The sequence below is a fragment of the Lutra lutra genome, chromosome 4, assembly GCF_902655055.1.
Source record: "Lutra lutra chromosome 4, mLutLut1.2, whole genome shotgun sequence".
Taxonomy (NCBI): domain Eukaryota; kingdom Metazoa; phylum Chordata; class Mammalia; order Carnivora; family Mustelidae; genus Lutra; species Lutra lutra.
The window spans coordinates 4,464,611-4,489,386 of NC_062281.1; the positions used below are offsets into that span (position 1 = coordinate 4,464,611).

At 52.9% G+C, this 24,776-nt stretch overlaps 1 protein-coding gene across 2 annotated transcripts in view; it reads left to right on the forward strand.

Annotated features, from left to right (window-relative positions):
* Positions 1-24,776, forward strand: part of COL22A1 (collagen type XXII alpha 1 chain) — a 249,235-nt gene that overhangs the window by 11,807 nt on the left and 212,652 nt on the right. For both annotated transcript variants that reach the window (XM_047727479.1, XM_047727480.1), the window contains exons 2-3: positions 16,947-17,097; positions 20,868-21,434. In XM_047727479.1, coding sequence (XP_047583435.1) covers positions 16,992-17,097; positions 20,868-21,434 — 673 coding nt within the window. In that variant the 5' untranslated portion in view covers positions 16,947-16,991. The remainder of the gene's footprint in view (positions 1-16,946; positions 17,098-20,867; positions 21,435-24,776) is intronic.

Sequence of the window (24,776 nt, forward strand, 5' to 3'; positions counted from 1 at the left end):
TGATGACTGCCTCCAATGTCTTGTCTCTCGGGTGCTTGGTCACCTTCTCCTGGTCCACCTCAGGGGCAGAGGAGTCGCCACTTGCCGGAGCAACCTCCGATGCCTTGTTGAATATCTGGTGAAAAAGTCTTCTTTTATTGAAATGAGAGCTGTCTTTACCACTTCCACTTGCCAGTCCTTACTTCATGTTTTGGAGCTATTTAGCATAATTTAAATCCCATTTCTGAGGACATTTTTTGAGCCCTGTAAAAACAAAAATAATGTGATCCTGAACCTATCTGAGATTGAGGGCCAACGGGTGCCAGACTGGCTGTTTGGCTTTCTTACATCATTTATTGCTGCGAATTTAGCTCTGCTCTTCCCTGCTGTGCGGATGGACAAACCGAGGCTTCAGACAGTCCCACGATGGGTCAGCTGCAGCAGAATTGGGATCCGAACCCATGTGTTAGTGGAAAGCTCATGCCCTTACCCAAATTTCCAGACTGAGTATATAAGGTAAATGTATGGAATTGATACAAAGAGGCAAATAACACCATTTGGAAGTGCCTTTTACTTGTTAAAAAAATATTTCTCATTAAAATAGCTTAAATTATAAAAGTAACAAAAGTGTATTGTTGTAAGTGAGGCAGGGTTAACCAACCCCTGCATTCACCCCCTTACCAACCTCCCCTTAACCAATAGTAACATTGTGGCAAATAGCCTTTTGCAACATTATATCCAAACCACACACATCAATCAAAATCCAGTGTTTGAACAGTTTGGGAACAATAATAATGAGTTCTAAAACAAGTTTATGTAGCACAATGTCTGGCTCCTAGGACTGGACTCCATTAATAATTGAAAGGTTGAGCTGTATTCTGTTCTGCTTGGTCTGATGTTTGCTGGGAGTGCACTGGGCAGTGGGGCAGTGGTCCCCCTTCGCTTTCAGCAAAACTGATGGTCAGAATGAGGCCCTGGGTGGATTGTTTCCAGGCCTCAGGAGAAACACCTAATGGCAACCTAAACTTCTTCCCTGCTCTGGAGCTGCTGTGGGCAAGTCGCTTGGGCTTTCTGAGCATCTTGGGTTCTTCGATCCCAGCACCCCATGCTGCCGACAGCGCCACGTCCTCTGCTCCTGAAACCCGCCATGGGCTTGTCAGTTTCTGCCGCGAGGCAAGGAATTCCTTTAGATGACGGGTTTCACATTCTTTATCTATGAACAATGCTGGACACAGTGGGAACACAACTGATTTTATGGAACAGTGTAATTTCAGAAGGGTGTTAATTAAGTGCCTGGCACAAAGTAGGTATTGAATTAAGAAATTACAATTTATTTTATTTTTAGATTTTATTTATTTATTTGACAGAGGGAGAGATCACAAGCAGGCAGAGAGGCAGGCAGAGAGAGAGGGGGGAAGCAGCTTCCCCACTGAGCAGAGAGCCCGATGCGGGGCTTGATCTGAAGACCCTGGGATCATGACCTGAGCAGAAGGCAGAGGCTTTCACCCACTGAGCCACCCAGGCGCCCCTGCAATTTAGTTGAAATCACAGTTAAGTCAGTGAGTGCAATATCAATGTTGGAGAAGTCATAGGGATATTTACGCCACCTGGCATGGTGTCCCCCCACTGGTGTGCCCAACACCAGCCGCTCAGGAGGGGCTCTGTGTGATGACCAGGCAGCCCGGGGACCTGCCCGTTGTCGAGGCCCGCACTGAGCCCAGGGACTGGGCTTACACTGGCAACAGTAGGTCTGGCTCAGGTCTGAATTCGGCCCTCCTGTTTGCGAGCTGTGTGGTTTCCAGCACCATTTGGAACATCTCCCGGCAGGGGCACCTGGGTGGCTCAGTCCACTGAGCATCTGCCTTGGGTTTGGGTCATGATCTCAGGGTCCTGGGATCAAGCCCCAAGTCAGACTCCCTGCTCAGAGGAAACCCGTTTCTCCCTTTCTCACTATAGCTCCTCCTGCTTTCTTTCTCTCTCTCAAATAAATACAATTTTTTTTTTTTTAATAGAACTTCTCTGTGTGGGAGCTCTGATAGCACTGAGTGCCAGCCTAGGGTCTGGGATCTCTGGGGGATGAGCAGGTCTGATATCCTTAGGTCCTCATAGGTTAATTGTCTACCTTTACAAGGTCATAGGGGCCCCAGGACTTCCCTTTAGCCACACTAGCTTGTTCTTAGACTAGGAAAGAAAGTTTCTGAACCCACTAGATCATCCCCTCACAAAGTGATTTAGTAGCTGTGTGGATATATGTAAATGTAAATATCTATAGCCCCTTGCCTCTTTGGTTAGTCATTTAACACTAGCTCTTCCTGGAGGGCCTGGGTGGCTCAGTGGGTTAAGCATCTGACTTTGGCTCAGGTCATGATCTTGGGGTCCTGGGACTGAGCCCTGCATCACTCTCCTCCTGCTTCTCCCCCTGCTCCTGCTCTCTCTTTCTCTCTCTCAAATAAATACAATCTTTTTTAAAAAAAATAGCTTTTCCCACAGGGATCCATCCTGTTACCATTTATCATGCTCTGAATGTAGGGATACTTAGGGACTAAAGGACGGATACAACACAGCCCTGATGCCAGAATGTTCAGTGCACTAAGGGTGAGGGTTCAGGCACTCCATGCTGGGGACAACAGAAGAACAGTTCACCCCGCAGTCAACCACTTACCAGGCACCAAGGACTCCCACAGTGTAGACGTGGGCACTGAGTGTTTCTGTGCACACACCCCACCCCATGACTTCTGCAACAGTCCTGGAGCTATGTAGTTGTCACCTTATGTAGGAGGGGAGACCTGGAGAGGTTAAGAGACCTGTCTAAAGACAAGATAAGCGCAGATGTCCCTGTTCCCCGCTGCTCCCCGCTGCTCCCCACTGCTCCCCCCACTTCTTCTCATCCCTTCTGTGTCAGAGTGTGACTTGTCAGGGCTGGGCTTTCACGGAGGGCTTCTGAGAGCCGGAACACCTAAACTGAGTCTTGGAGGAAGAGAATTCGCCACACCGTTTTAAATGGCTTGTTTCTCCTTTGGGCCATCCCCCTACAGGGGAAGGTCCCAGAGGCAGACACTCTGCCTTGTTTATCTCTATCTTGGGGACTCTGGCATGGCCTTGGGGTGGGTGGGGCTCCAGTGTTTGTGGCATGAGTGAGCATTTGTGTGGGTGGGTTGGGGGGGCATGATGCTGTGGGTGAATGAGGAGGCAGACACACGAGGGGGGCGAGGAATGAGTGAGTGGGTGCGTTCATCCACATTGCCACGTTTCCATCAGCCATGTCTGGATGGGTTTTCAGGTGAAAAGGAAAGGGGGCGGGTTTGTGATGGGCTTTTGTTCAAACAAAACTTTTCAAGAGGCTTTTCTCCTGTTCCTCTTGTTGCACACTCCCACCAGGGATGCCCAGGCTGTGTTTACAAAGCTCGGCCTTGCCGGGTACTGCACAGTGCAGTGGAAATGAGTGGAGCTCCTCCCACAGACCCCCTTGATGGGGAGACATTCTGGGGCTTCTCCTCAGCTTGGTTCTGGGGTCTTGGCACTGTGATGCCAAAGTCATAGGCTCCTTTAGGAACAGAGCTGGAGAACCCCACACTGTGACAGCTCAGAGCCCTCTAACGGGAATAAAGTTGATCCTGCAGAGCCCGTGAGCCTGGTGCGTCCCCATGTATCCCTGACCTTCTTCACACGCCTGTGGCTGCACAACGACAGGAACGTGGTGGGGTCTGAGGCCGTACCTTGGAAGAATGGAAACACTCTTAATGAATAGGGCAAGACTGTAAGTCCTGTGCGAATCTGCAAGCTTAGTCTTTCGCAGGGAGTAGCAAGTTCAAGGTTACTTTTTAAAAAAAAAATTTTTTTTTTTTAGAAAATATAAGAGATCTTCCTATTATTATCTAAGTGAAATACACAGTTAAATATAGTTCAGACATTCAACCCACTGATTCATTTGTTTCCGTGACATTGATACGTGGGGGGCTTGCTGTGTGCCTGTCACCATCTAGGCACAGAGGAAGAGAGACCAGAGACACTATCCCTAGGTCTAAAGAAGCTCAGTGGAAAAGATAGGCCAATAAGTAGGTCAGTTTTATTTTATTTTATTTTATTTTATTTATTTTTAAAGATTTTATTTATTTATTTGACAGAGAGATCACAAGCAGGCAGAGAGGCAGGCAGAGAGAGAGGAGGAAGCAGGCTCCCCGCTGAGCAGAGAGCCCGATGCGGGGCTCGATCCCAGGACCCTGAGATCATGACCTGAGCCGAAGGCAGCGGCTTAACCCACTGAGCCACCCAGGCGCCCCGGTTTTATTTTATTTTTTTAAGATTTTTTTACTTTTAAGTAATGTCTGTTCCCAACGTGGGGCTCAAACTCACAACCCCGAGATCAAGAATCCCATGTTCTACTGACTGAGTTAGCCAGGCACCCCTAAGTAGGTCAACTTTAATACCACTTGTGAGGTGCTAAAACTTAAGGGTCTGCGGGAGCCTAAGGAAGATAGTGACACACTTCTTGACTGGGAAATCAGGGAAGGCTTCCTGGAGGAGAAAGCACATAGGCTGGGTTTAGAAGCCTCAGTAGGAGTCTGCCTGGCAAGGAAAAGAAAGCATCACTGAGGCAATGTCAGAGATTCAGGAAAAGAAAATACTGGGGAGGGGCACCTGGGTGGCTCACTGGGTTAAGCCTCTGCCTTAGGCTCAGGTCATGACCCCAGGGTCCTGGGATCCAGCCCCGCATCAGGATCTCTGCTCAGCAGGGAGCCTGCTTCCCCCTCCTCTCTCTCTGCCTGCCTCTCTGCCTGCTTGTGATCTCTCTCTCTGTGTGTCAAATAAATTAAAAAAAAAAAAAAGAAAAGAAAAAGAAAATACTGGGGTGTTGGAGGAAGAAAGAGAAGTCTTTGAGTTTGGAGAATGAGATTCATGAGGTCAGATGTGGGGGCCGTGAACCTGGAAAAGGAGATTGGGGTCCAACTGAGAAGGGCCACAAAGGGAAGACTTTAAGGCCGGAATTGACAGGAACAGACCTGTCTCATCCGATAATCTCTGTGCTGGCGGTGAGAAGCCCTTTGAAAACTCAGAGCATGACATGGGAATTTCTAATTTGGTCCAGAGGTAGGAACCTCCTTCTCAGAAGCTCAGAAACTGTCCTCAGAGCTTATGTGGAGCTTACGGCCTCCAGCAGAGTGGGGATCAGAGACTACAGGGTCTCTAAAGGTGGGGACACCATAAACCCACTTGCTGGAGCCCACGGGGAGGGAGGACCATGCTCCCCTGGGAAAGGGGAGTCAAGTGCCTGATCCCCCTTGGCAACCGCCCTGTCCCTCAGCTTCCCCATCTGAAGATGGCTAACACCCGCCTAACTCCCTCTTGTTCCAACAAGCACCCAAGTCCTCTGCACGGCCCAGGACTTCATCCTGCTCCCCTAGGAAAGGGGGAGGCTTCATAATCAGTGTGGGGGCTAGAGCACTATTTATACCCATTGCTTCATCAGACCAGACGCTGCTCAAAATAAGTTAAACAGGAATATCTTTCTGTGTCCTCAGGACCCTGTAATCTGAGACAGTCTCTTGTGAAATGCCCCGACACAGTGTATTGGAGGAGGAAAGAAAGAAGCAAAAGAAGAAAATATTGGGACGAATGCAGCACCAAAGATGTAAAAGACCTAAGGACGGGGTGCGGCATCCCTGAGATGTTAGAATGAACTAGTGGAGTGTTAAAGAGCATTTGCATGGGCTGAAGGGAGGGCGGCCTCCTGTCCTGGGCTGCCCTTTTGGCCCAGGAGGGATGCAGATGGGGGATCTGGATGCGTCTGGGAAGTCCGCCCTGCAGAGGAGTTGAACTGGGCCATTCTGGGAAAGCCTGTCTAAACTGGGCTGGGAACCGGAGGGAAGATGTAGAGTGAGAACAACATCTGTGAAGTGAGGGACACTGCGTGCAGGAGTCTGGGTGAGCTCCAGAGAGCAGGGGCCCTACCTGAGGGCCTAGCTAAGCACACACCTGCTCTGTGGTTTGCAAGAGAAGAAACCACAGTGCAAATGGGCTTGAGTTGAAGAAGGGAAGGCAGGGAGGGGTTTGCTTTGGGCAGCCTGGCTCCGGTGCCTCTGATCTTTGGGCAGCGATGGGTTCAGTGCTCAAGTGATGGATGTTACCTCCTTCCCCCCCAGTGTGCGGCCTCATTCCCCATCAGGCTCCCCTGTGCCATGATGGCCTTCGGTATCTCTAAACTTGGCACCTGGAGTAGAAACATACCTCTCTCTGGAAACTCCTGCTTAGGGCCCAGAGACGGCCCAGCTTGCTTACCTGCTTCACCCTTGTCCTATTCCAGCATCTGGGGGGATGTGGAGTCTAAACTGGTCTACTCTGGTCTCGGGCCACCCCACTGGCCAGACAGAAGGTACGCCCTCCCGTGAACCACATCAATGGAGCGTGGGAGAGGAGTTTTCGGCAAAAGCAAGAGGTGAATTCTGCTTCCAGAAGAAGGGAGTCTAGAAGGGTTAAAGCAGAGGTGGGGGCAGGCAGGAGACCTTCCCTGGGGGGGCAGGGGCACAGAGGAGGACAGACAGGAGTGGTCTCAGGGTGCCCAGTTCTATGGCCCTTCTCTTCCCACTGCCCTAAAGCCCTTGAGACGGAGCACCTTTCTGGAACTGGGGAAATGATTCAAAGTCAATGAGCATTTCCCTGTGTGTTATTTACAGCAGAAAACTCCAAGCACTGACATTCCAGGGCCCACAGTCTGCCCTGGGTGGTCCTTCCCACTTACATCTTGATTTCCTTCAGGAGGCAGCCGGGAACCCCCAGAGAGTGTGGCCCCGAATGTGGATCCAGCCTCTGCCATGGATAACCACGTGGTCCTGAGCAATGTAGTGGCCTGGGGGTTCCGGACAGTGAAAGAGGACGGGGACTCTGAGCACACGAGGCTGTTTTGGGGGCCTTTTAGGCGCGGCTGTGCACCTGCTGTGTGGCTGGGGCTCAGTGACTTACCGGAGTCCACGTCCTATCAGTTCTGACCCGGACTGCCACCAACCTTGAGGGGATCACTGGTAGGTGATGGTTCTCCTAGTCACCTGTCAGGCCTGTCATCAGATCCAGGAGGTGGTTAACCCTAACGCTCAAGAAACCGTCCTTGGCAGCAGAAGCCCGTGGCATAAGGGAACGAAACCCCATAGGTTCCCCATCTTTGCTCTCAGCTGTGTCTGATCAGAGCCCCCTCTCTGGTCCGGTAACAAACCATAGCCACATCCCATGACTTTCTGTTCACTTTCAGGGACTACCAAGCCTAGTCCATCCATTCCAGCCCTAAAGTATAATCCCTGCCCCCGTCCCACGTGGTTACCCACGGTAACCACTGTCCCAAGGGACCTGGTGATGGCGCTGGGGGTGGTTGACCTCTTCCCTCCCCCTTTCTCCCTCCTTACCTACTTCGGTGGCAGCAGAGGCCTTCCTGCTGGCTGCCTCTGGTGCTGGTACTTCACTGCACTCCGGGGACCCGGGGCGTGACTCTAACGGAGCCCCCCGGCTTGGGAGAGCTCTTCTGGTCGGGCTCTCCCCTGCCCCTTGCATTTCTGCTCTGCAGCACCTTTGCGGCCGCTCACAGCTACTCTGGTTGGGTACCAGCCCAGCAACCCAGGCCTGCCTCCCTTTTGTGGTGTTTCTGTCACTCCTGGGACCTCACTCACTCATGCCACACGGAATCAAGGGAGTGCATGCGGCCCCCTCCCCGATCTCGCGCTGCCCGTTCGCCTGTCCTCTTCCCCTCGGTCACAGAAGGCCAAGCGGACATGCAGTCAGGTGACAGGAGACTGGGTGGGGGGAGGTCCAAGCCAGCCAGGGCAGGTCCGTGATGGGACGCTCTGAACTCTGTCTGGAGGCTGTTAGGGCTTACCGCAGGACTCATCCACGAGCCTGCGGACCAGATTTGTGCAATAGGGGCCTCACTGGGTTCTTGTGAGCACGTGCAGACCATGAGACGCCCCAGTGGGCGGAGTCTGAGGGCTGGGGCCACTTCCTGAGCTGCTGGTTTCAGGAATCCGGAAACGGAGCGAGACCTCCTACTCCTTGCCATGCCCCTTTCTGGACGGCGGCCTCCTTCCCGTTATTCAGATCTCCGTTGAGTGTCCCCACGTGGGACACTGTCCTTCTACAAAGTGTGCACACTGTCCTGCCCTGATCAATACCCGTGACTTCACCCGGCTGTGCTCACATCCGCTCTTCTCTGACACCGTATTATTGCTCACGTGCGTCTGTGCCGCGCTCTCCTCTCTTCCTAGACAGAAGGCTCCACGGAGCCGAGGGCGTTGCTCTCCGCAGTGGTTAAAGCGCCTGGCACGCGGTCCGGGACGTGGCAGATAGTGGCCGAGTTGATAAATCGACGAGTCCTCGGACCGTGCGGGCTAGGGAAGCAGTGAGCACCGGCTTCAGGGCAAGGGTCGCCTTCCGAGTCCTCCGGGGCCAGTTGAAGAAACAGACGTCGTTTGAAGACTAGACAGAGCTTGAGTTTCATTCACAAACGGTAGCAGCTGGGAGAGAAACGACGGGCATCCTGCCTCTTCTTAGGGAAAAACAAAACAAAACGAAACCAAAACAGCAGAGAGGAAATATTTTTGAATTCCGCACCGTAAAGAAGGAGGCCACATCCCTCACTCCATTTCCTCCTCCTTTGGTCAGATGAGTCCAGAGCTTTGGCGGTTGGCGTAGGGGATTCCATTTTTTTTTTTTTAATTTTATTTTTTATAAACATATATTTTTATCCCCAGGGGTACAGGTCTGTGAATCGCCAGGTTTACACACTTCACAGCACTCACCATAGCACATACCCTCCCCAATGTCCATAATCCCACCCCCCCTCTCCCAACCCCCCTCCCCCCATCAACCCTCAGTTTGTTTTGTGAGATTAAGAGTCACTTATGGTTTGTCTCCCTCCCAATCCCATCTTGTTACATTTATTCTTCTCCTACCCCCTTAACCCCCCATGTTGCATCTCCTCTCCCTCATATCAGGGAGATCATATGATAGTTGTCTTTCTCCGATTGACTTATTTCACTAAGCATGATACCCTCTAGTTCCATCCACGTCGTCGCAAATGGCAAGATTTCATTTCTTTTGATGGCTGCATAGTATTCCATTGTGTATATATACCACATCTTCTTTATCCATTCGTCTGTTGATGGACATCTAGGATCTTTCCATAGTTTGGCTATTGTAGACATTGCTGCTATAAACATTCGGGTGCACGTGCCCCTTTGGATCACTACGTTTGTATCTTTAGGGTAAATACCCAGCAGTGCAATTGCTGGGTCATATCAGATAAAGGGATTCCATTTTTTTAAAAAAGATTTTATTTATTTGTCAGAGAGAGAGAGAAGGAGAGCGAGCACAAGCAGGGGGAGCTACAGGGAGAGGGAGGAGCAGGCTATCCATGAGCTGGGAGCCCGACGCGGGACTTGATCCCAGGACCCTGGGGTTATGACGTGAGCTGAAGGCAAACGCTCAAGCAGATTCCATTTAAATCTTGTGACGTGCTAATGAGGAGGACATGGGACTGGTTGGATGTTCTTTCTCATTAGCAGGACCAAAGACTGCGGGAGGCTTGGGCTCCTTCTTCTCTCTCCTCCCACCAGGCTGTTCTCCAGACAGAGACCAGTGCTTCCTGCTCCAGTGAAACAGACCCCGATTCTAGGTTCACAGGGGCCTGGGATTGAGCCCCAGGTCTGTCACCCCCCGCTGTGTGATCTGGGGCATATTCTGTAACTCTTCTGAAACTGAGACCCCTTTGCCGGCTTGTTATGAAGAGAGAACACGTTGCAAGGGAAGCCAGCACGGTTCTGTCTGCGTGAATCACGCTGTGCCCTCGTGTGGTTGTTCTGTCGTTCCCGCTCAGACAGTTGGATCAGCTGCCGTTCTGCAGGTTTTCACATATATTTTCGCTGCCCTAAGAGTCCTCTGTGCTCTGCCTCTCTCTCTACCCCCCACCCCAGCCCCCTGGTGGCCGCGGGTCCCTGTATGGTCTCCACGATTTTGCCTTCTCCAGAATGTCACAGAGTCGGGCTGCTACGGTGTGCAGCCTTTCCAGATTGGGCTTCTTTCACGGACTGATAAGTATTTAGGGTCCCTCCGTGGCTTTTCAGGGCCCAGGAGCTCATTTCTCTTGAGTGCTGAATAATGTTCCCTTGTCTGGGTGGACCACCGTTTACAGGTCTGTTCACCTACCGAAGGACGTCTTCAATGCCTCCAGGTTTTGGCAGTTGTGAATGGGGCTGCCGCACACATCCACATGCAGGTTTTTGTGCAGACATAAGTTTCGAGCTCCTTTGGGTAAATACCAAGGAGCATGGTTGCTGGGCCATACAGGAAGAGCATGTTTAAGTTTTCGAGAAACTACCAAACTGTCTTCCCATGTGGCAGCGTCGTCCTGCGTTCCCCCGAGCCATGAGTGAGCAGTCCTGCCCTCGGCATCCTTCAAGGCATCTGGTGTTGTCTGTGCACAGACTTTGGTCCTTCTCGTAGGTGTGTCATGGCTGCAGTTTTAACTTCCAGTGTTCTGATGCCATGTGGCGTGGAGTGTCTCTCTACGTGATGACTTCCTGTCTGTGTATCTTCCTTGGTGATGAGCCTGTTAAGAACATGGGTCCATTCTTTAAATCAGGTTGTTTGTTTTCTTCTTGTTGAGTCTCGAGAGTTCCTTGTATATTTTGAATCCAGTTCTTCTTCGGCTGTGTCTTCTGTAAATATTTTCTCCCACTCTGTGGCTTGTCTTTCCATTCCCCTGAGGTTTGTTGTCCTTGTTGCTAGTTAAAAGTGCCGCACCCAGAGCTCTCACCATAGAAGAACAGACTAAAAATATAGGGGTGCCCGGTTGTGCCCGCTTCGTTACTAGGTGTGACAATGAGAAGGAGCCCATGTGGCATGGGAGGTGGAGAGCTTGGCTTCTGTCCTCAGCCTCTGACTTGCACTCCCTCCACACATTTCCAGGGGTGTCCCCAGCCCCAGTTCCTGTTCTGAGCTCTAGGCTCAAGTGTCAAGTGTCTATCTTTGACTTCTCCATCTGGCTACCTTCTGGGTCCTCAGACTCACTCAGTGTGTCTAGTGGGAGCTCCTCATCCCTGCCACCAGCAGTGACTGGCTCTGGGTTTTCAAATTGGGACTCTGGGCTCCTCTCTTCCACATCCTCCTCTCTCCCTCCACTCCCAGCCAATCATACATATCATGGCGTCTGCGGTCAGCACAGGTAAGGTGGTCTACGTCTCTTTTCATGCTACCTCCCTCCTCATTCGCCTCTCCGTTCCGTCCATCCTCTCTGCAGGCTTGATGCTACACCCGTGCGTGAGAACACCCACTGGTGTCCGGAGGTCTCAGGGTGGTCTGTCCCCTTTCTCTGGGTCACCACACAAGTCCTAAGCTGTCTTTATGAACAGCCCTCAAATTTGAATGCCTTCCTCTCCCCCACATCCCTCCCTTCCCCTTCAGCCTTTATTTCCTTCTCCAAAATACTGTACTTCTTGCTATCCCATGAATGTTCCTCAAAGGGAGGCCAGCCATCGCTGGCGAAGGCGACCCTTGTCCTCCCGCCTACTCCCCACTCATCTTCCCAGGCTCAGCTCAGACATCACCTCCTCCAGGAAACCTTTGGTGACGTCGTAGGACTGAGTTAGGTGCTCGTCCCTCCCTCCATCAGAGCTCTGATTACATGGATTTATAAGCATCTTCCTGCTTCTCTGTCTCCCCTGTGGGGCTGCCATCTCTGGACAGAGTGTCCTACCCTCCGTGCCTGGCCCTTAGTCAGTGTTAACATGCATGGAGGGCATGTTTGAATTAGACAGTGAAACAGTGTGATTCCCGGTGCCCCCTGCAGTCACCCTCTGACCTCTGAGTAGCTCAGATGGAGAATCTCCCTCCAGGTTGTTTGTGGCCATGTTGGCCAACATCTAACTTTATCCAAGATTATCACCTAATTCATTGCCTCTTCTCCTCTACAGATCCATGAAGGAGGGGATACCATTCCCATTTTATAGGTGAGAAAACAGAGGATTCGAAAATCACAAAAAACATGTGCCTTCCATACTCACTCTGGCCAGGCATCGTTCTATGCTTTGTACTGGTAGCAACCCAGTTAACTCTTCCAGTGAGATAAGTGTTTTATCCCCAGTCTTACATGGAAGGGCTGAGGCCCAGAGAGGTGCAGTGACTCCCCTGGTTTACACAGCTCGTGAGAATTTGAACCCGGGGACTCTGCTTGCAAAGTCTCATCATGGTGCTCGCTGCCCCAGGAGAAGCCAGTGCCCCCGACAATGCCCAGCATATAGGAGACCCAGGAGACTGGGTCCAGCTCACAAAAAGCCAAGTTCGAATCTAGGACGTAGGCTTTCCAGCACTTTCCTGGCTCCCCAGTTGGGCTTTTGAGAAACCTGGCAGAGAGGAGGCCACCCAGCTCCCTCTTCCCCATCTGACCAGCAGGTGCAGCTGATATCACCAAATGCCCAGCAGGTGAGCCCTGGAGGCTCAGAGCTCAGTGGTTGGACGCCCTGCACCATGCTTTTATGTCTCCACCAGATTCCTGCCCAGAGCATTGCCCGTCACCCTGGCAACGTGTCAGCAGCCCCTCCCCCCACTCCCACCACGCAGTGGGCAGGGGCCAGGCCCTCTGTGCAGACCCAGTGCGCTGTCTGCCTGGGCTGCCCTCCAATGCACCACATCTCATCTTCTCCCTTTAAACTGCATTCTGCTCAGTGTCTTACCCCCTCTCCCCGGGGCCCTGGATAGGGAACACTGGTTACTATGGCAATGGGCTGGCTTGTGGCAGGAACTCAGCTCAGCAAATTAATTGCTGGACTTTTGAAGACTAATGGCTAAGCTCTGCCTCCCAGGGACAGGGTGTGGCCTGCATCATGCCAGCTGGGCAGCTGAGCCCAGGAAAGTGCTCAGAGCCTGGAGAGAGAGAGAGAGAGAGACAGAGAGAGCTGGGATCATGGCACCCATGCTTGCTGGGGTTGGCACCTGAGGTGGGCTGGGGAAGGCGGGGACACGGGTTCTCCCAAATCTTGCCTTTCCTGTACACTATGCTAGCATCTGGGCTTTGCACTTCACAGAAGGCATGTTGTGTAACCCTCATAGCCCTCTCACGCCCTTTTTATGGGGATGCAGTGCTCTTTCCTGTGGCTAAGGAAGAAAGCGGGGATTCTGTACCAGGCCTGCCTCCTCAGTGGGCATTTTGTTGTGAACACTCCATGCACATTCCTGGGCAGAAGGTCATTCTGTCCTCTACCTCCTCTTCCAGAGGATGGAAGCACAAGGAACATTTCCTAACTCTAACTCACACCATGAAGCCAGCATTAGTCTCCTTCCCCCAAACAGGCAAGGACCTTCCAAGAAAAGAAGAAGACTAATGTCTCTCATGAATATAGATGCAAAAGTCCTCAACAAAATAGTAGCAAATTGAATACAAAAACATGTACAGAAGGAGTTCGATACCACAGGCAAGCAGGATTTCTCCCAGGTCCGCAAGGCCAGTTCACCATTTGAGAAATCAGTGAATGGACTGATTGCATCAGCTTCTTTTCCCTCTGGTTATTATCGGGTTTCTCCCCCACCCTTACCCCATGGTGTCCTTGCTCTCTTCTTTCCTGTGAACTGGGCGACCAGAATTTGGGTTTTCACTATACGCTTTGCCTGTTTCCCACGTTGTTTCTGTGCTTAGGTAGGAGTGTTGGGCCAGCCAGGTTCCAACAGCTGGAGAGAAGCCACATGGCCAGCGATGAGGAACCTGGCCTGTGGTCGGATTGCCTGGGACTGTGGCCTGTGGAGTTCCAGGCTGGTTGCTAAGCCCTTTGCACTGAGTTTCTTACTCAGAAAACTGTACCTGCTGATACCCGCTGTTCAGATTCAATGAGTTCTTACCTGGGAAGCCCTGGGTGGCTCCCGGTGCTTTGAAGGATGTGGTCCTTGGTAACAGCGACCATGGGAGAGAGTGTGGGCTCTGGTGTCCTCCGGGCCTAACGCCAGCCCAGCTCTGCCGTTATTAGCCACGGGCACCGAGTGACATTGTGCTGCAGGCACACGCCAGGCTCACGACTGGCGAGGTGGGGGAACAGGGCAGCTCGCAGGTTTGCTGAGACCTCAGGGAGGAGGTCAGTGAAGGCACCGCACTTACCGTGCACACTGTCGGCACACTCTCTCTGCCTGTACTCTAGCAGGGAAAAACAGGACTGTAGATTTTTAACTCCACAAGTCCTTCCTGGGCCCAGTTGGGGTACCTGGCCAGCTGGGGAGAGGCATAGTAGTGGGGACAGACACCCTCCAGGAGAGCTTACCGTCAAGGGGTGACTATCTCCGAGTGCCTTGGGTGGGCTTTCACACACCAGCAGAGTGTGCCTGGGGCGGTCTCCCCCACTCCGAGCCTCAGCTTGCTTGCCGGTAATGGGGGATGTCATAGGCCACCCCTTGGGGTTGTTGTAAGGATGGAAAGGTGGAATGTGTACAGCATAGAGGCTCTCTACCAATGTCAGGCTTTATCCCAGGAGCAGGACCCTGTGGATGGCCAGTGGCCTCAAGAGATAGGCCTGGGAAGGAGTCTGGCTCCGGCTCACGTCAGCCATGTGGCCTTGAGAGTAGTTGAGGCATTGGGCTAAGGACTGTCTGTTCAGTTTTAGTATTCCATCCGTACAACAATCCCTGCCACAACCCAGTATGAGGTAGGGTCTGTTATGTTTTTTTTGGTACGTGGCCTTTGTCATGTTGAAACTTTCTTTATCGTCTAGTGTACCAAGTGTTTTTATCGTGAAAGGGAGTAAGATTTTGTCAATGCTTCTGTATCATTGGGTGTCGCCATGTGTCTTCTTTGGCTCTGTTGGTTCAGTGCGACTCCTGGGTTGATTTTTCGATATTGAACCAGCCTTGCATTCCTGACAAGAATCTCACATGGTCACCGAGTATGACCCTTTCAGTGTGCTGCTGAATTCAGGTTTCTAGTCTCCTGCTAAGTACTTTCACATCTCATTCATAGGGGATGTAGGTCTGTAGTTTTCTCTTTATTTGTGTGTGTATTTGGGGAGATGCAGAAACCTGGAGAGTACAGCCTGATTTTGCCCTGCTTCCCCCCAGTTTCAGCAATGAGGGAAACAGCCACATTTCTTGAGCCCTGAAATACAATGGATGCTATGGCTCTTCCCCCTTATCTCCTCAGTCCACATTCTTACTTATTAGTTCATTAAAAGAAGTGACGGCTCAGTGGTGGTTGTTAATATTTGGATTTGCTGTGTCCACGGAGGTCCTGGAAAGGGGGTGAGCTCAAAGCCCGGGGGGGGTCTGAGTTCAAGTTCTGGTCCCTCCTCGGTGACCTGGGGACAGACAAGTATCCTCTCCATCTTAGTTTCCTCCTTTGCCAAGGGGAGGCGATGATGCCTGCCTTGGAGGTCCTGTGAGTTCACTGGACAATCAGAAAGCGCCCAGCACTGGGCAGATGGTACATAGCCGCTCTTTAGTGACTTTCCTGGCTCTTTGAATATGTCTGTGTTCTTCTAACGAAGGGACCCTTCCACCTCAGATAATAACCTGACTGCGTCACTGACTGTTAAATCTAGTATTTCTTTGTCAAATGCCTACTGTGTGCCAGGAACTGGTCTGGGTTCTGGGCAGCAGAATAAACAAGACAGACAAGACAGTTTTCTCCTATAGCTTTGAAGGATGAGGGGGTGGGAAGCCCACTGGACTTGCTAACATTCTGTGTCTCTCCTCCCTTTGGACCCTCCAGTCCTGACCTTGGCCTCTGCCCCTCCATGTACTGTTTTGGGAAAGTGCCTTTCTTTTCATTCCCGTGGCTGCCTCCTGAGTGTGACACTTCTGGAGTGTTGTCAGGTGGGCTGTACATACTCCATGAGCGTGTATGGGGACTGTTAGTGATGAGGGCAGTTTGCCTAGAGGGTGCTGGGGACCCAGCAAAAATTCAGGCACCTGCCTAGACAGAACCCATATACCTGTCCTGCCTGGGAGAAGTTCTCCTGGTGCCATCGTGCCTTGGCTCTCCTCTGGGACTTTGCCGACGCTGCTCCCTCTATCTGAAATGATCAACTGCTTTTTTCTGGTTGAGGCTTACCCAGTTTTCCAAAATTGACTCATCCAGGAGGCCTGGCCCACCCCTAAACGGTCACGTGACAACACTGTCCCAGTGTTCCCAGCAACCCTGGAATGTTCTTGTGCTGGTGCCCAGGGCCCATGCCTTACCTGTCTCCCAGGTGTCACTGAGTGTCCTTGAGGGTGGGGGTTCTGTGTCCCTCATCTGCCTGCCCTCAGCACCCGGCACATGAAGGCAACTGGTAAATACCTCAGAATTCTATAACCTGTTTTCCCTCTCCCAGACCTTGGCTTTAACAGTGACAACTACTTTTTGAAATGGACATCCCCGTGAAAATAAGATATGCAGAAGGAGAAATACATTTTCGCTAATAAACGTCCCAGGCCAAAGGAATGCATAGAAAGCCAAAGGCAACGTCTCTCCTGTAGAGCTGGCAGGTAGAGGGAATGACGGCATCCGTGCTGCCAGGGACACCGTGAGGGGAGGACTCCGGGAACTCCTGTGTGGCCGCGGGCAGCAAGGGCCCATACAGCCTCTTCAGAAAGAAGCCTGAGAATTTGCATCAGGCTCTTTTTAAAAGATTTCATATGATGCCCTGAGTGCATCATATGAAATTAGTGCATTCCTGCCCTAAGAAAATAACTAAATGTGGGCCAAGATTTCGGCACCAACATTTCCTCTTACAACATATTAAACCAAGAAACAGCCTGTTAAGTGCTCAGAAGCAGAGATTAGGATCAGAACACGGTGGTGGTGCCAGGGAGTGGGCCTGCATGGCCGGGAATGGCAGCTCGGAGGTCCTGAGTGCGCATCGGTTGAAGGCAGTTGGGAGGCGGGGGTGCGGCCTTCTCCCACACAGGCCTGGGGCTGCTACTTTGGGTTCCTGGCCCTGAAGCCCTTCTCTAAAGGCGTGTCCTTCTCCACACAGGGTATGTTCCAGTAGATCTTAACACCGTCTCTTCCTGGCCGAGACATGCGTGCAAGAGCCATGGCTGACCTGCGAGGGGACGCCACGGCCTGTCTCCTGTGGATGCTGCTGCTGTGGCCTGGGGACAGTGGCTGCCAGGCCCAGAGGGCAGGTAAGGCCACCGTAGAATGAGCCGGGGCTGGGCCCTGAGCTGCCAGTGTCTGTGTCCATGCGTGAGCGTGTGCGTGCCTGTGAGTGGGGGAGTGGAAGTGAGTGTGAGTGTAAGTGTCTGAGGTGAGTGTGAGTGTGTGAGCATGTGGGGTGCAGACGTGTGCCTGTGAGTGAGTTAGGGACTGGTGGCCTGAGAGAGAGAGAGAGAGGTGGGGTACCCAGCAAGTGTGGGTGTCAGCTGCCCTCGCCAGTGCCTGTGGAACCCCGTTGTCCAGTGAGGTCATGTGCTGTGTGAGTGAGAGAGTGTGAGTGTGTGAGTGTGTGATAGAGCTGGAGGGAGCATATAAACATGTGTGTATGAGGGAGAGTCTGAGGGTGTGCGTGACTGCGTGAGTTAGGAAATTGTCAGAGTGTGTGTGTAAAAGTGAGAGTGCATGAATGTGAGTTAGGTGAGTGTGTAGGGGTGTGCGTGAGAAAGTGTGTGAATGTGAGAGCTGGAGAGTGTATAAAAGTCAGTGTATGCGTGTGAACGTCTGAGGATGAGTGTGTGCCTACAACTGTGGGTGTGTATGACAGTGAGTGTGTGTGTAAAAGTGAGTACAGGAGTGTGAGAGCGTCTGAGGGGTGTGTGTGTGACTGAGTGTGGAAGAGAGCATGTGGGACTGTGTCAGCATGTGTGTGGAAGTGCGTGTGAGTGTAAGAGTCTGAGGGTGTGTGTGTGCGAGTGTGAGAGTGTGTATGCAGAAGAGTGCAGGAGAACCGTGAGCTGTTGAAACCCACGTTCCGAGTGGACTGTGCAGTGTGCCGTGAGCTTGGCTCTGTCGAGCGCTTGCAGGCTTCTGGGGACAGAGCGCTGGGCTAGGACCGTGTCGCGTTGTCCTGTGACGGGCTTTGAGCACATTCCATTGGAAATGGACACACTGGAGGCCACCAGGAGAGGCGGCCTGGACCGCAAGGAGAACACACCTCTGGAGTAGATGAGGGAGGGGGAGTTTGTTGGAGAAGAGGCACCTGGGCAGTTGGGGTGAGGCGTGATGGGACAGTGGTCTAGCCCACCTGTCTGAGGGCCTCCTGGAGAAGGTGCTGTCAGTGTGGAGACATGAAGGAGGGCTCAGGTACATGAGCGGGTCACGGCACCCACACAGAGGCTGTGTGCTGGGCTCCTCGGGGCACAGGTGGATGCCTCTCTGGGATGGGCCTAGGGCGGCAGAGGGAGCACCTAGCTGCAAAACCACCCCATTGTGCAGATGAGGAACCGAGGCTAGGATAGCCCAAAGCCCCCCCGCCCCGCAGCAGGTGAGGAGGGCGCCCCCAAGAAAGCACCCACCTGAGCCCATACTGTGTTCCCCGAGCCTGCAGAGGAAACAAAGCAAGAAACATGGCCTTGTGCTTCTGCCTTGATTTTTCCAAGTCGCCTCCTTGCTTGAGGCTCTCAAAGCCCGGCTAGCTGGAGAGACAGTTCTAACCATGCATGGCCTGGTCATGGGGAGCGGCGTCAGGTTCTGTGTCCACAGAGATGAGCCCAAGAGCCCACACAGCCGACACACTGGGAGGGCCCAAGGACCATCTCTTCCCGGCCCTCGTTTCACAGCCTGGAGAACAGCAGCCCAGAGGAGAGCTGTCGCGGGCTCTGCCCGTGGGGGAGCCGAGGGCACCCCCACCAAGGTCAGAGCCCTTCCTGCAAGAGCACACCTAATTCTCAGGCACGCATTGTGCATTCTGCTCTGCAGCCCCCAGCAGAGAATGTGCGGGATTGCAGAAGGGCCCCCGGGTGAGGCCTGTGGAGCCAATGAACCTTCTGCAGCCTGAACACAAATTTGCTCAAGGATTACAGCCCACAGGCGGGGCCCTGCTTGGCCCACAGCAGCAATTACCTTGCACAGGCTGGGACATCATTGTCCCAAAGACAAAAGGATGACCTTTTATGTCAAGGAGAAACACTCCCCAGGAATTATCTCTTGAGCCCACACATCTGGGCAAACACACTCAGAAAGTTCTAATCCTGTTAGGGAGCAATCCTAGGAAGGGGAGGATTGACCTGTCGCAACTTGCATTTTAGGAACTCAGGGTAAAAGTAGGTACGGAAAATTCAGGAGATGCGCTGGGGTAGGGTGCGATGGGAATGTGTGTGTGCCTGTGTGTGTGTGTGTGTTTGTAAATACAGCGTTACTGTTTTTCTGTGTTCTGGATTACTTCATTGCTTATAAATATAAAATCAGAAATACAAAATAATAAGTTCTGCTTACCAGAGGTAAACAAAGTAGGTCCTCTGCTCCGTACAGACACAGTCCCACACACAGACATCACATTGACACACAGCTTTTCAGACCCAGCAAGACCCTGGGAGAATGGGTCTGTGTTGGTAAATAAGGATTCCTTCAAGCCAGCAGTCCCCTGCTGTCGATTCCCGCGCCCTGTGAGCTCACGCGGATGGTCGCGGGAGCAGCTCTGTAGAGGGAGCACAGAGCCAGCTCCAGGGTTTTGCTTGCCAGGGCTGCATGAACTTCTTAGATAGCTTTAGAATTTTTTCTTCCTCTTTATCTGATTGTTTTATTAGTGTAAATCCCTGAATTTGGAAGTGTTGGGTCAAAAACACTGTCCTTTGTAAGGCTTCTAAATTCTGAAAATGGGTGTGACAGAGCCCAGGGCCTTCGGAAGAACAGGTAGCTGCCTTCTCTTGCACACTGGCGGTTGCAGGATTTGTTTGTACTTTTTCCAACATGACAGCTTAACTAACGGGTTTTGCTTTTTTTAATTTATTTTTATTTTTTTGTGTTATTGTTGTTCTTATTTTGTTTCTACTAGACAAATGTTTTTGCCAGGTGCTCCAGAGGCCTGGTCAGCCGCTGCTGGTGGGACGATCCAAGCCTCAGATTCTGTAAAAGGCAAGAGCGAGGCTTCTTGATGGTTATGTTTGTGCAGCTCTCTGGAGTTTGGAAACCCTTTTCCTCACCTCACCAGCTGTGAAGTGGGGATGAGCAAGCTTGCGCACAGGGTTGCGCTGAGGATGAGAAATAAATTATATAGTGTCCTCTTCTGTTCAATCATAAGTTTTTATAACTTTTAAGTTTACAAAGTTTATAAAAATAGACACGTATTATATGTTAAAATATGCAATCTTTATAAAGCATTGTAGAATTTCTACAAATTTATACTTAAAATATAGGAGTGCAGTATATTTTGTATGAATTATAATACTGGAATCCAGGAACTATTTAAACATCTAGCATGAGAGCACTGGCTAAATAAATTATGGGCTCTGAGCAATGTCATCTTGCAGCCATGGAAACCGGCATCGTCACACTGGAAAAGGGTTTCCAGCAACTGCCGGATGTGGGGAAAACAGCAATGCACCCGTGCGTCTGGTACAGTCCCACGTGCATTTGTAATAATAATTAGGTTTATACACTGTGGGCTAACAGCGTGACCTCTCCGTAGATGGAAACATAAGCAGCTAAAACATTCTTCCGATGGCCTTTTCTGAAAAGAGCATGTGTTCACTGCAGTAGGTTTAAAAAACAAGTCACTGGGTGACCAAAACAAAAGCTATTGAAGAAATCGATGGAAGGCGGCGTTCTGTGAACGTTGGCCACTTGCATCCAAGAACACCTATTGGCAGCCGGACCCCACGGCAGCCGTGGGGACACTCGTCATCGGAAACCAGTTCAGAAAGGAGGTCCTCCCCCCCACTCCACTAGGGTGACCTTTCTGAATCCGTGTGCCCCAGGTCACCCTTCCTCTTCCTCTTCCTCCCCCACCCCACCCCTGCAGGTTGCAAGACTGTCCACTACGACCTGGTCTTCCTCTTGGACACGTCCTCCAGCGTGGGCAAGGAGGACTTTGAGAAGGTCCGGCAGTGGGTGGCCAACCTGGTGGACACCTTCGAGGTGGGCCCCGACCGCACGCGCGTGGGGGTCGTGCGCTACAGCGACCGACCGACCACCGCCTTCGAGCTGGGCCTGTTCGGCTCGCGGGAGGCGGTCAAGGCGGCGGCGCGGCACCTGGCCTACCACGGCGGGAACACCAACACCGGTGACGCGCTGCGCTTCATCACGCGCCACAGCTTCTCGCCGCAGGCCGGCGGCCGCCCCGGGGACCGCGCCTTCAAGCAGGTGGCCATCCTCCTGACCGACGGCCGCAGCCAGGACCTGGTGCTGGACGCCGCGGCCGCCGCCCACCGCGCGGGCATCCGCATCTTCGCCGTGGGCGTCGGGGCGGCGCTCAAGGAGGAGCTGGAGGAGATCGCCTCCAAGCCCAAGTCCGCCCATGTCTTCCACGTGTCCGACTTCAACGCCATCGACAAGATCCGGGGCAAGCTGAGGCGTCGCCTGTGCGAAAGTGAGTGTGCGCAGGGCGTGGGGCCCGAGCAGAGGGGAGTCCCGAGCTGCCCGCTGGCAGGGGGCCTGGCTGCGCAGAAGCGCATGGGCCAGGGGCTCAGTCACCGAGGAAAGCGAGAACCAGTCTGGCACGTAGCCCTGCTGTGCCCGGGAGGGCGCACACCTGGGTCCTCTCTGGGCCCCGCCTCCAGGGCCCCGCGGGAAGGAAGTTAAAGAGGGCGGGCTTCTCCGCCCCGCCTGGCCCAGACCTGGAGAGGGTTGAATGCCTGAGAGTCTGATCTCCGTTTCTGTGGGGGAGCGCATCTGCTCCCCTACAGGGCTGCCCAAGTCAGAGCCCCGGCTCGCAGAGCCCTTCGGGGGCACGTGGCAGGTGAACTCTAGCAGGCCCCTTTCTTCTTCCAAGGGACTGCGGGGACGGGTGGTGTAAGGAAGTGGGCACAGATAGGCTTCCGGACTGTAACAGTGATCCCCAGGGAGCGGTTTGGAGATGGTCGGGCCCAGCTTATCCCAGAGGCCAAGCGCTGTTGACCTGGCGCCCTCTGAGATAACCCGAGGCGGTCTGGAATCTGTGGACTGTGGCTGGTTATGGGCCAGGGGGGAGGTTGGGCCCAGGCAGGGAGCTGACAGCCCCCCGGCTTCTGACCCTGAAGGCTGACCTCTAAGAGCCTCGGGTCATTCTCAGGACAGCCTGCTGCACAGGACAGGAAGGGTGAAGTGGGTTTTTATGTGGTCTTTGTCCAGCTTCTGTTCTGCCTGCTTCATTGGGATGACAGTTGTCCTTCTGGGTCATGAACAATGTTCGGTAACACCCTCTCCAGGGCCAGCAGGTGGGGCTGGGAGCAGGGTCTCAGCCTGTCTTGCCGGCTGCTTCCGGGCACTGAGCCTCCTTGGGTGGGAGAAGCTCAGAGCGTCACAGCTCGCCGGGGACAGGGAAGCCCTGGGGCCGTGGCCGGTGGGGGGAGCAGCTGGGCGTGACTTGGCAAAGCAGCAGGGGGCCTGGTCACAGGGCCGGTCCTGGCTTGCAGCCCTGGGAGAAAAGGGCTAAACTGTGTCTGGCACCCGATGCCCTCAGGCTCCGTACCGCTCTGTGGCTCACTTAATCTCTACTTCTACTTATTTATTCATAGATACTAATTGGGGATCTAGTTTTTGTGTGACCTTGTGCTGATTTCTGGGCCTGTTGAAAAAGATCAGACAAAACTCCTGCTCTTGGAGTGTTCATAGTCCAGATGGCAAAACAGACACATAAAAAGGGACATAATACTGTGGGTGTGACCTTAATAAAAGTCACAGAATCTCATGGTATCCTCTTGTGGTTGTGTTTGGTGATGACCCTGAGAATGAGGGAGGGCTTCCTGGAGGAGGACATGCCTGAGCTGTAGGTTGAGGGATTGAAGGACGGCATGACACAGTAAAGGAAGTGTAATGGAGCCATGTGGCCGCGGTCACATTGGGGACTGGGGTTGGTGGCTTTGTATGATTGTCACGTTCTCAATAGAGGAGGGCTTGGGTGCTAAGATCAGGTGTGGAAGGGTTTCGTGTAGGGGTATGACACCATCCGATCTGTGAGAATGGAATGCTGACAGGACAGCAGGACCCAAGGAAACCCTTACAGGACTGCAGGAGAAATTCAGAGGACAAACAGTGCTGGGAGTAGACGGAACACTGAGGGCTAGCCCCCGTTCCACAGATGATGAAATAGATGCCCTGAGCGCTAAGGGAAGGAGAGCCTCCGGTAGAGTGCGAGGTATCGGCTGTGAACTTTCACTTGACCCTCCTTACAACCACATAGATTATGGTGGCCTCCTTCTCACAGCTACGAGCATGCAGCCTGCTGAGGTCCCGGGAGGGACAGCTGCTAGGCCCTCTGCAGTAAGCCAAAGGGATGCTGTAGCCAAGACGGGAGAGGGCAGGAAGGCAGGAGAGAGAGGCTGGGAGGGCCAGGGCTCAGGATTGACCTCTGGGGTGATGAGACCCAGACACCGGGCTGCAGGCCCAGCCAGGAGGCAGAAGTCCAACATGCTGGTGCAGGGGTCTTTGCACCTGCTGTGATCCCGGAACACTTTAATTCAGGGCGTTCCTCTAGCCCCTGCTCACTGGCATTTTATTATCCTGCCAGCCTTGGTTCAGACGGTTCTAGATGTTGGCCAGGCAGAATCTAAATTTTGGAGAACTTCCGTGCTCAGGGCATGGTTCTGGGAATGGTGGGGACAGCTCCTGAGAGGTGAAGTCACGGGGACTTGCTGCCCAGGTAATAGAAGGGCAGGGCTGGGGACGGAATCTAGGCCGTCAGCCTCCATGTGCTGGCCTCGTTGTGCTCACCGACCTCCGTTCGGAGTCAGGGACTGTGCTTTCGATCATAGGCAGTAGAGGCCCCACCATAACTAGCTTGGGGAATAAAGTCAATTCATATCACATGTGACAAAAAAGGTCAGAGTTCAGGTAGGCTTAAACGATGAGGCTAGGGCTCATTCCACTCCTTCCGTGTGGTTTCTCCTTGGTGTTAACTGTTCCTGGCAGGCTTGTATGTCTGGGTCCTAGCATGCATGGTCCACGGCAAGGCACTGGTGAAAGCTTTGTCAAGAGACAGGTGAGGTCAAGGAGGGATACTGAGCCCCCAGGAATGGACAGTGGGAAAAGGGGGCTGATGGCAAGAACCCCTTGAGATGGAAGGCGTTGAGTCACCTCAGCGAGGACAGCTGCTGCCTTGGTGGTGGCCTAGAGGGAGCAGGAAGGAACCCCTTCCCTCTCTCCCCTCCCCACATCTCCCCTCTCCCCTGGCCTAAGCCTGTCTGACAGCAGCCCGTAAGGGGTCCACGTGATGGCGTCCCGGGGGCCGGCCTCCTGGGGCGGGAAGGCAGAGGAGGTGAGAACAGGTGAGGGAGGCACACTGGGAGTCCCATGAGACCATGGCCCAGGAGGCCTGGATTTGGTCTGACAGACAAGTATGGGCCTGCGGCTCTCCCCAGACCAACACTGTGGCTGTGGAGTGGAAAGAGGCTGACTGTTTTGGGGCGAATCACATGACCCCGTCCTTGTCACCATGCCCACTCCACTCCCTCAAGGAAAGGGGTTTGACCCACGCAGAGTCACTGGGGGCCACAACCAAGAAAAGGGGCACCAGATGCCAGCCAGCTGGGGACACCGCATGTCCCCCATGATAACATTGAGAAAACTCCCCGTAGCCAGGCTCTTCCAAAAACCTAAATAGATATAAGATGTAAGTTATGCTCAGTCGTCTAGAGGGAATCCGTTTTTGTAAATACAGCTGTACGCTGACTACAGGCCTGCTCGGTTCTGGTGACAAATGAACAAAATCCCCTTACAATTGCTTCAATTAGAA